This window comes from Pelobates fuscus, chromosome 4, assembly GCF_036172605.1.
Source record: "Pelobates fuscus isolate aPelFus1 chromosome 4, aPelFus1.pri, whole genome shotgun sequence".
Classification (NCBI taxonomy): Eukaryota; Metazoa; Chordata; class Amphibia; order Anura; family Pelobatidae; genus Pelobates; species Pelobates fuscus.
In genome coordinates this window covers 205,871,859-205,884,254 of record NC_086320.1, presented here as the reverse complement: position 1 = coordinate 205,884,254, position 12,396 = coordinate 205,871,859, and the positions used below count along the sequence as shown (strand labels likewise).

The 12,396-nt window shown below is 38.2% G+C and overlaps 1 protein-coding gene across 1 annotated transcript in view; it reads right to left on the bottom strand.

Moving 5' to 3' along the window:
- Positions 1-12,396, bottom strand: part of CTNNAL1 (catenin alpha like 1) — a 268,432-nt gene that overhangs the window by 106,569 nt on the left and 149,467 nt on the right. The window contains exon 3 of the mRNA XM_063451862.1: positions 3,114-3,301. Coding sequence (XP_063307932.1) covers positions 3,114-3,301 — 188 coding nt within the window. The remainder of the gene's footprint in view (positions 1-3,113; positions 3,302-12,396) is intronic.

Below are 12,396 nucleotides of genomic sequence, written 5' to 3'. Positions count from 1 at the left end.
AGGATTACAAGTTGATTGAGCATGCAGAACTGTGTCACACCTAGGACTAAGGATAATGTAAGGCCTTACCTTTAAATTGGTTCATCAGATACCCAATCTTAGCTCTAGCTGAAGAAAATTAACCAGGTGAGGCCTCAGTGGTACTCAATCTGATTGAGAAATCCCCTACATTCGTGGATATTACCAGAAAAATGCAGGGGAGGAGATAAGGAGATCGTAAGTGCATTATATACTATAGGTAGAGGTACATTAGGCAGTGGTGACATAATTGGAGAAGCCTCAGGTTGTAAATGAGCCGTCCTAGTAAGGAGCGTGCTAAAAGCCTGGGCAAATTGATCCATACGGTGATTGATCGTCTAGCTTTCTCTAACAAGCTGCTATGTGCGGACACAATTCTGCAGGATCTATGGCCATGTCGTAACTGTGTCACGCAGAACTGTGTCACACCTAGGACTAAGGATAACGTATAACCGGAAATTAGAATGGCCGGACTTAATGTATCCAAGAATAGTCAAAATATTTGCCAAGGTCAGGAACACAGAATCAGACAACAGTGAGGGAAAGCCAAAAGTTAAGGATACCAGAATTCAGGGAAGTCAAATCGAAGCCATAGTCAAATACCAGAAAATCAAGATCAGGAACGAACTCTTGGATTACCATCAAGATGAAACCACGGCAGGGCAATGAGCAAGAGGAAAATTGGGTTTAAATACCCCTTCTGTGGATCCGATTGGCTGTAACCAGCCTTTGACCCCAAAAGTAATTACCTGTCAGGACGGTAATGTTCCTCAGCACAACTTTTCCTGTCAGGACATTAAATGCAATTAACCAAATTTTTATGTGCGGATTACTACGTAACAGTTTTGCAGTCTATTCTCATCTTTTTTTATTATTTTTCTTATCATTCTGGCTCTTTCCATCTCTTAGTGGGTCAATTACGCAATTAAAATTCCCCATAATTGGTACCAGCCCTTGTCTAATCTGCTCTATCTTTTTAAGCACTTTTGATATAAATGTTATTGTTGCTTTGTTTCGTGCGTAAATATTGGCTAGTGTAAATAGTTTGTTGTTTATTTCACATATTGAAATAATATATCGCCCTTCTGGATCTAGTTCATGGTATTTAATAACTAAGGAAACATTTTTCACAAAAATAAGTGCGACAACCCTTTTTTTTCTTCTCCTAAGGCTGCACTTATAATGATGGGGTATTTCGATGAATTTATTGTCTTTTCTTTCACTTTTGTCCAGTGAGTTTCTTGGGGGTCACAAATTTGTACCCGGTTTTTTATCAAATAATCTACAATTATTGACCTTACATGATGTGTTACTCCCACGGGCATTTATAGAAATTAGCTTAATTTATGGTTTCTTTTTGTTTTCTGGGGCTCTCTCTCCAAGTGCTACTATATATATATATATATAAATCAAAAAACCTTTCTTATTAGTGTTTACATAAAAATAAGACGGGTTGATCCAAAACATTGGCTTCAACCTAAACTCGCCATACCATATCTCGAGTAGTGGATGCCATATATTGTGTGGGATAGGCAGGCTGAGGGTAGTCGGTCAGTGGCGAGCAAAACTGGAGGCACTATTAATGTAAGGGGTTGAAGGGGAGTAAGTATATATATATATATATATATATATATATATATATATATAAAAAAAAGTAGTAAAAATTGTCTTATGAATTTCCTTTGCACTTTATTTTCTCGCTCTTTCACTTTGTTACCTAACAATTAGAAGGAAAAAAACAAAACACTATCCAGTAGATAACGTTGTAATTTTCACTGTGCTTTAATACTTTTGCAGTGTATTTAGGTCTGTGTGACCTTCTACAACTTCACAAAAACAACAACTTTGAATACATAAAAAAATATATATTGATACAGTCTCATCAACAACAGAAGGGGGGGGGGGGGGGGAATTAGTATATGTTACCAATTGAAAATTATTACACTCTTTGTATACTGGTGTAACGGGAATTCAATGGGATGACTCACTCACTAGGTTTAAAAGCTGGACATTGTAGATATTAGGTGGTAAGCATTTCAAAGTGAAGACACCCCTCAGTTGCTCAGTTGGATGCATCTCTGCACTGGCCTTCACTTAAAAGTGGTAACCAAATGATACTCCTGTCAAAAATTACAGCTTAACCCCTTAAGGACCAAACTTCTGGAATAAAAGGGAATCATGACATGTCACACATGTCATGTGTCCTTAAGGGGTTAATGAGACTCACACCCTACATTTTTTGTTAAAAGAAGAACACTATAGTGCTGCAATACATATGGGGTCACTTCATAAAGCAAGAAAAGTCACCTATATTTTATACTAAAATATCCAGCAAACATTTAGCTGATAATATAATAAGCATTTAATTTTGGCCACCCTGATTTTACTGGTTTGCTATGAATTGTTATGGTGTCAAGTGGACCCTGGTGCTGGATTACCTTTAGTGGTTACACCATCAAACAGTTTAACCCTATAGCTTTCAGTCTGATATTCTCAGGTTTAACGATCGGGTAGGGTATTTGACGTGTGCCTGAGTAATGCTGCCTAGAAACAGATCTATTTACATAGTAATAATAGTAATAATTCTACCACTGAGTGGCATTTCAATAGTTTTGGACAGGAGTAACATAAATAAAGAATTTATTGTAGCTACACTTGGTAGGTACAATACTCCTCAATATATTAGCACACACAGAATTGAGCAACACTGTTCACTGTGGCTGAATGAAAAGCCCAAAATGTAGGGCTAAAATATCATTAAAAAAAAAAAAAACTAAAGGGTGTATCAAACATCAGCCATTGGGAAGAATCATTAAAAGCTGTGCTAATTTATAAGGGAGACAAAATTCTAACAGTAGCGCAATCACCAGGAAAACTAATAGATTCCATAATGATTGCTCCTCTTCCTTGGTATATCACATACGCCCTCCCATTGTGCCTGTGTGACTTCATGGTGATCCAATTTTAAAAAATCCAGAGCTAGGCTGCCCTGGATGTTCACACAAAATAAATATCTCCTGCACAAAATAAGATAAAGAGGACTTACTTCTACTGAAATATCTTCATGTCATTAAAAACACATTTATGATAATTACCTTGTTTCTGGAAGTGATAATTTGTTTAACGACTATCCTGTCTGCCAATATCAGAACCTTGGTAACGGAGGACAGCAAAAGTCTGGCAGCTTTTACTACTCCCGTCTTATCAGTGAAAATTGTAACTTGTCCATCAGGGTCTGGACATTCAATGATGCTCATATCTGTTAACTGTGCAATAGTTTCTCCTACAACACAAACAAAAAGAAGTATTGAGTTCTCACACACAAACACATACACACAAATACATACATGGCAACTGGGTATTTAATGTAAAACAGTGCAAGAAAATACACATCCTTAAACAAAGGCGGCCAACAAATATATATAGGCCTTGATTTAAAATGTTTGAATATGTTTTTGTAAATTACTTATCTACAGAATTTGCCATTAAAATCTATTGGAATATATGTACATAAACAAAGGCAGCCAACATATATATATATAGGCCTTGATTTAAAATGTTTGAATATGTTTTTGTAAATTACTTATCTACAGAATTCGCCATTAAAATCTATTGGAATATATGTACATAAATCATTTAAACATTTTTTCCAATCAGAATGTGATAATTTGAAAAACGTATTCTAAACTAATGAATCAAGTGCATAGTTGTTTTTTTGTAAATCACGTTTACGTTTTTTTAAATATTTTTTTTTTTAGCAATACACAAAGCATGGAGTAATAAAGCCATAGTCACATATCTTTACAAGTCTAAATGATAAGAATCACTTAACGAAAAAGCACAATTGTGGAAAACATTAATTGCAATTTTTATTACCCCTATGTGTCTAGAGAAGATCACTGAGATCTAGGTGTTAACATGTCATATGGGTTCTAGGGCAAACTTGTCCTGATGAGGGACAGGAAAAAATTATAGTAATTTCTGAAAATCCACAGATTACATGGAAAGAAGACATTGGGATTTTTAAGAATGTTTTATTTAGAAGATTTGATTGTTGTGTGATAGAACAAAAATGAGGACTTGATTGGTGTGTGATGGCTCAAAGAGAGGTGGTTTATCAGAGAATCTCTTGAGAACCCCATAATTTTCTTCCCCAGTAAGGGTGAATTACAGAGCAGTCCCACCAGATATGAAGCAGGTAGTCCACCTATTCCCCACCTTTCCATCTGAGGGGTCTATGGAGTAAAGAAATTGTGGGATCTAATACCAACAGGAGAGTAGTTTATATCCAGACTCTTGAAATTTAACAGAGATTGCACAATACTGGGTCAGGTCACATATCTTGAAAATATTATAAATTCTTAAAATAGGTAACAGTTACATAGCATAATAATTGCTGGTACCAGAACATAGATGAAATAAAGTCGTTATATCATCTATTTTTAAAATCAAAGTGTATCTGTAAATCTCTGATGAAGTTTTCCATAGTAATGTCTCCCAATTTCTACTGCTAGAGCGTTAAAGTGACTGTTACTTACAGGGTCTTTGTATAATTTGCATAGACCACATGAAGGTTATATGCCTGCTTGATTTTCAGCAAATAAAAAAGAAAAAGCTAATGGGAGTTATACTGCCAGGAAGGTTCTAACATAGGGAAGAGGTTAAGTTCCACGTATACAGCATTCAGTTCCTGGCACTTCATTCGGTCGGTACCCTTGCTACTGTTGTAAATGAGGAAGTGTAACTTTTGCTTAATCACTGTGGAGGCTGAGCTACCAGCTATGAAAGTACTGTACATTAAATTAGAAGTCTATCTATGTGAGTGTGTGTGTGTGTGTGTGTCTATGTGTTTATGAATAGCTGTGATGCTACAAGAATGGCTAATTGCATATATATGCATGGGTGGTAAAGTGTAGTTGGCGAGGGTGCATAGCTTTGACAGATCCAGGACAGCAAAAAAAAACAAATCAAAACACATTGCTGCTTCTAAGAAGGCAATAACATTGGTATACCAATCTGTTTGTCTTACATTTCCATTACAGACTGACTTATTTCAATATTTTATTTTCTTATTATGATTTATTTAAAGGACCACTATAGGCACCCAGACCACTTCAGCTTAATGAAGTGGTCTGGGTGCCAGGTCCATCTAGGTTTAACCCTTTTTGCTGTAAACATAGCAGTTTCAGAGAAACTGCTATGTTTACTTTAGGGTATAGCCAGCCTCTAGTGGCTGTCTCATTGACAGCCGCTAGAGGCGCTTCTCACTGTGATTTTCACAGTGAGAAGACGCCAGCATCCGTAGGAAAGCATGGATTAATGCTTTCCTATGGACTGATAGAATGCGCGCGCGGGCCTTGCTGCACATGCGCATTCAGCGGATGCAGTTGAAAGAGGGAGAAGAGTCCCCAGCGCAGAGGGCCCCCGGCGCTGGAGAAAGGTAAGTGTTTAATCCCTTCCTCCCCTGCATGCGCATTCAGCCGATGAAGTCGAAAAGGAGGAGGAGAGTCCCAAGCGCTGAGGGAGCCCAGCGCTGGAGAAAGGTGACTAAAACTAGTATGTTTTCCTGGCACTATAGTGGTGCTTTAACTTGTTCAGAATAATTCTTTATGTATGACTATATGTAAGTTTTTACACCATTTTACTTTTTTTTTTTTTCTTAAACATTTCTCTCTTCTTCCGACTGTGAGGTTACCATACTATATCTAACTCTTTGCATTACATATTATTGTGACAGGCATTCCTGATGACTTAAAAGTGGCCTCAGTTACCATATTTGTGCATTATATTACAATTTTCCAAACCATTTACAAATGCATTTTTCTGTCTTCCATTCATTCTTATTTTCTAGTTCTTCCAGTATATATGTCTGTCTGTTCAAGACTTGTATCCATGGCACCCATCCTATTATAGCCTCATTTTCACTTTTCCACTTACGGTATAACTGAAATTGATTGACCTAAACCATTTCACCTTCTTTTTACCCAGGTAGCTTTTAGTGCTGAAGCACATCTTTGTGTATTCCCCTTCAATATTAATTATTAATAATGTCTTAGAAATTGATTAACCTAGACCCTTTGACCTCTTTTTTTATCTTGACAGCTTTTAGTGAATTATTTCTCTATGTATTCCTATTATTAAGAACATTTAAATTGCATAATGTGTTTACAGATTAGTTTCCCTTACCCACTTTAAGGGAATATAGTGCACTCACCTCGTTATAAAATCATCTATGCCTCTTATTATGGGTATTCATCTGTTTAATATACATGTCTCATTTATAAAAAAAATTCCACTAAATTATCAGCAGGTTTTGAGATTAACCCATTTAATTTCTCTTTTTATTCTCCCAGAATTCCACCTTCCCATTAACAAATACAAATAGTTCATCTATGTAGGCGAGACAAGTAGGTAGAGGTATGTTAAAGAGATAGTTTGTATCACAAAAAAGACGTGAACACTTAAAGGACCACTATAGGCAGCCAGACCACTTCAGCTCAATGAAGTGGTCTGGGTGCCAGGTCCATATAGGATTAACCCTGCAGCTGTAAACATCGCAGTTTCAGAAAAACCGCTATGTTTACATTAGGGTTAGTCCAGCCTCTAGTGGCTGTCTCATTGACAGCCGCTAGAGGCGCTTCTGCGCTTCTCACTGTGATTTTCACAGTGAGAAGACGTCAGCGTCCATAGGAAAGCATGCAGTAATGCTTTCCTATGGACTGATTGAATGGGCGCGCGGGTCTTGCTGCGCATGCGCATTCAGCGGATGCCGTTGGAAGAGGGAAGAGAGTCCCCAGCGCCGAGGGAGCCCGGCGCTGGAGAAAGGTAAGTGTTTAACCCCTTCCTCCCCCTGGAGCCCGGCAGGAGGGGGACCCCAAAGACCCTATAGAGCCAGGAAAACAGGTTTGTTTTCCTGGCACTATAGTGGTCCTTTAATTATTGGGAGAGCAAATTATCTATGTGTTCTCTTTACATAAGTCACAAATTTAAGACGTTAAAAAAAAAAAAAAATATATATCACTGGAAGCAATAGAAAAACTATGGAAGTGCTGGAGAGGACACCAAATAAGTCAGATTGATTCAAATCTTCCCCCTGTATGCCTAAGCCATGATGTTACTTCAATAAAGGTCCTCCTCACCCCACCCCATTTATTTCTAATTTGTTCTCCTTGAAAAGGAATCTGGCAATTTCACTTGATTTTAGGTGTCATTTAGGCCTGCCATCATACATTTTGGGGTCCTTTACAGAGCTCGAGGTCTGGCTCCCCAAGTCCCACCCCCGAGTCTTGCCACAGCTAATGCCCCTGAATCTGCCCACAGCTCCTGCCCCCCAAGTCTGTGTAGTGAATGCAGTGTGTTTGTGAAATGGATGCAGAGCCGCCTGACCGGGTTCCTATTTAGCAGTATCCATTGGTTTGCTCTACGTTCATGGGCCAGCCGATGGGCCCTTCTGGTGTGCAGAACCCGATGCTGCAGTACCTGCGGTAATTCCGCTGATAGGACTGTGGAGCCTGGGCACCCCAGTACTGCCATAAACCTGACGTCGGTGGACAGTTTGTATTGGTAACCTACTGTGTAGCTGAATCCAAATTGGGTTATGCTAGCATGCACTCAGCATTCTAAATAAACAATGTGAGCCGTGGGCGTATTACAGATTGGACACACATGAACCAAATATGTTGTAAGTTTAAGAAAAATATAACAAACTATGTATGCAAAGCTTTTCATCACATTTTTAGCTAAATACAAACTAGTTTATTTCTATATCTCGGAACACATTATGGAAAGACATCATCAGAAATTGTAAAAGGGATTCCTTGGAGAATGGTGGCAAAAAAGCACAAATGTTATCTATTTAGGAAATCCTGGTGCATCTGTACTGGCTAGTTGCTAAACTGCCCAAGGACTTGGCAAACCAGATAACCTTCCGAGTCTGACAACTAAATAGGCAGTCCTAAATCGGCCCTGCAATCAGAATCCTTGCTTTATTTCTCCTCTTCTCCTATAAGTCAGTGGTATGCAACACTCAGCACTCCAGATGTTGTGAACTACATCTCCCCCAATTATTTGCCAGCATTATGGCTGTGAGAGCATTCTGGGAGATGTAGTCTATAACATGTGGAGGGCCTAAGATGGAAAATGATTAACAGAGAGCTAAGATGGTGGTGAATCTATCCATTTAATTACATTTGCACACCTCACATATACAGATTTGTTCAATATAAGGGATGAGTGAACTTTATATGCTTGAATTGCAGATGCATCAGTCACAAACACTAAAAATGATATAAGGTATCATGGGCAACTAATTCAAAACAATAGACAGCATATGCCAATTCTTGAAAATCTGCATTAATACTGAGAAAACGCAGTAATGTGTGTGGATAGACAGGCAGATAAACAAATCTTTGTTTCAAAACCATTGTAGAATGATGTAGAAAATTATTTCTATTCTTCTGTTTCACATTGCAAAATTGCATTTGTCTGCTGCTGCGGTGTGTGTAAGTGGAGTGAAATGCATCCAATACATGGGACTCTGCAGGAGGCTAACAGGCTGTGACTTCCCGAAGGGAGAGATGATTACACTCTGCCAAACAGCAAGTTAATATCACAAAGGGAAGCATGGATCTTTGCAATCCCCAATACTTCCTAGCATTACTGAAGCCATTGCAAATAACGTAAAGGGTTACTGTAACCGTCGTTTTTTGTTTTGTTTGTTTTTTCAATTACAGTTTTCTATTAATTCCCCTCCCCCCAATTTTATCAGTAAAACCTGCAAAAAATGTGCTTTTTAAAATGTTTGTTTTTTTCCCCTGCAATCCAGTGCCTGCCAAAGCTCCCAGCATTGCTCTATGTGCCTCCATCTGGGATCACCAAGGACCATGTGTGGTCCAATCGAGGGCTTTTAATACAGAGGCCTATGATTGGACTGCTTTGCCAGGTCAGAGCGCATGTGCATTCTCTGAGCCGGTGAGGGGAGGGAGGAAGGGAGGGAAAGAGGGGGGAATTACTATGAAGTAATGCAATTATTATATATATTTTTTTTAATTCAATGAGGACGAGAGGATAGCTCTTCTGGATACAATGGAGAAGCTCAATATGCACAAAACAGGACAGCTATCAGTATGCTCTCTTGACTTTTCATTCTTTAAAAAAAAACAAAAAAAACAAGAAGCCACAAATTGTTGAATGTCAAAGATATGTGCTAAGTAGAAGATGCATTATACAGAGTATAACAATTAAAGGGATACTCAAACCAAATATAGTTTTTGTTTGGAGAACCCTTGCTGGCATGTTCCTACAAATTTAAATAAATAAATACATTAAAAAAAAATAATAATAACTTACCTGCGATCCCAAGTTCTCCCTGTCAGACTGAATCTCCTCCTGTGACATTATTTCCCCTCGCTGTTAAGCTACGCATGCCCCAGGATATGGGCTAAGGGAGGACTTGGGTGACACAGATGTGGAACCATGCTGCCAGTGTACTAGGCAAACTGATGACATGACTTTCATGCACAGAATAACATTCTCTCTTGTTCCAGGCTGCTAATGATGCTGTCAAGAGTTGGAGGTACACTTCACTACAGGAACACTACATGTTCAGCGTTTCATACAGAAATTCTGCATATACTTGCTACAACCACCATGACCACTTCAATTCAGTGAAATGGTCATGGTGCTTGGAGTAACCCTTTAAATATTTGTAAATTAGTATACCATGTATACTGATCGTTTCTGTAATTAAAATAAGCAAATGGTCTACTTTTTATTAAATATATATATGAAAATGCACTTCTTTCGTATTGGTAACTATTGAGGGAGATTTATTAAGGCAAAACTGGATAATTGTTTGGTGCAAAGTACCAAATGTTGAGAAACAATACATTTGTTTTTATGGTGGTTCACCCCTTTTTTATGTGCAGGAATACATCATACATACAAGAGGAATACATACATACATACAAGAGTATGAACATGAGTTGGTAACGTAATAGATAACCTACACAGAGGTAGAATATATAAATTTACAGATTAACAACAAATTCACGAGTGAGTGGCTGCACATTTTACATAATGTTAAACAATGGTATGTAACATAATATATAATAAAATAAAGTAAAATAAGATAGGCAACATTAATAGTACATAAAATATACACTTAAGAAACCAATAGCATTAAATGCACCAATTGAGTAAAAGAAACAATGAGATCGAGAATGTTATCACTGGTACTGCACATTTTAAATATAAGAAAAATAAACACAAAGTGTATACAGAGCTTGTAGTTTATAACTAAGAAGAAGAAAATAATGCAAAACATTAGCATTGGTTGCAGATTATAAACTATACAAGCATATATACAAGACACTACACATAAGAGAGAATACATACAAGATAAGAAAACAAAGTTTGAAATATAGATAATTAATAATAATCAGGAGCCCAAAGTAAGTCCAATAGAGTCTGTGCCTGATAAATACAGCAAACAAAGTCCAAATAAACCATGTATAAGAAGTCAATCACAATCTGGTGAGGGGAAGTATTCCTCATACGGTATGGACATGGGATATTCATGAGATCCATATGAAAACAATAAAAAGACAGCAAATAATGGTGCAGTATATTCCAACAGGTACTAAGTACTATTTTGTAAGAGGTCTATATGGTCCTACTCACGTTTTCCAGAGCTATAAAACTAGCTCTAGTGTAGATGGCATACAGTGGTACAATCACCACTTATGGGATACGTGAAGATCTTGTTGGTATAAGGACCATATGAAATCTAAATGAAACAATAATGCTTATTGTATAAAAGCCAGAGGTGAAATAATAAAATACCAAGTGGTTACTCACATTTTATTGAGCGGGCAGACTGCTCAATGAATAAAGCCTGACTGGAATAATCCCCACCAAGGATTCTTTAGAGCAAAATTCTCACTGGATCAATAAAGACTTTGGTGCCATGTAAAAATAAATAAATAAATAAGAGTAAAATGGCTGACTCACAAGTTGAAAGTGGCCAAAATACCTTTAATAAAATACAGCAATTAAAATACCACAACGCGTTTCTCCCCTTAGGGCTTTCTCAAGTGGATCATTTTTATCCCCCCAAGGGGAGAAACGCATTGTGGTATTTTAATTGCTGTATTTTATTAAAGGTATTTTGGCCACTTTCAACTCGAGAGTCAGCCATTTTACTCTTTTATTAATTAATTAATTTTTACCTTTATTTTTACCTGGCAGCAGAGTTTTTATTGTTCCAGTGAGAATTCTACTCCAAAGGATCCTTGGTGGGGATTATACCACTCATGCTTTATTTATTGAGCAGTCTGCCTGTGAGTAACCACTTGGTAACCACTTGGTATTTTATTATTTCACCTCTTGCTTTTATACAATAAGCACTATTATGCTTTCTCTTTCTTTTAATTTCCCTTAGCAGCGAATAGAGATGTATACAAAAGAGAAAAAGAATAAACATAACATTGCATAATTATAGTGCAACCAATCAGCACTCGGCATGTAGTATCTGCACTATTTAACTCTTCCTCTTTCTTCGCTGCTCCCTCAGACCAGCTAAGTAAATTTCTTGTTTCTACACTGCATTATTGTACTTTTATTGGTAACAATCATATTATGTTGCCTTAGTTGCTTCTTCTATGTGATTGTTTTACTGTCTGGGGAGTGTGCCGGATATTTTACCCTTAATACATGTCTGGGGTGGCCTGACCCTTTCCTTACCTCCCTCTTGGCAATTATTTGCCTGTCCGAGAGAAGGCAACACAGGTACCCCTACTACAGCTGCCGACCTGCCCGCGGCTGTTGCAGCGAGTTTTCACTGAGTCTGGGAACCGTTTGCGCTTTTTTTTGTGCACGGAAGGCGCTGTTCGTTTCAACAGACTCCCACCGCTTCTAGTGTAGCCCTGCCGGGCCGTAAAGCTTTGAGCAAGCGCAAGCACACTATGAGCCCACCACACACCCAGGATACTCCTGGCTTGACTAAAACGCTTCAGGCTGTCCAAGATGGCACACAGCAACAGAGCTACTGGCCAGGGAAAAGCGGACAGAAATTTTAAAAAGGGCAAGAGCCCAAGAAATATAATGTCCAATTTGGACAAAAGTGAGGAGGAGGGATCAGATACGCCATACTCGGATCCTTATGAGGACGAGATGTCTGATGGCGAGGACCTTGCAGGGAAGCAATTTGCCTCTGCAATGTCCAAAAAAGCCTCAAACAACTGCGCTATCAGACTTGGCAGGGTCAGGCGAACTCCAGGACACTAAGGCAACCCCTTTTTTTTTTAGATCCACCGGAGCATATTGCGCAATATCTGGTGCTAAGTAAATCCCTCTCCCAGGACGGTCCTAATAAACTGA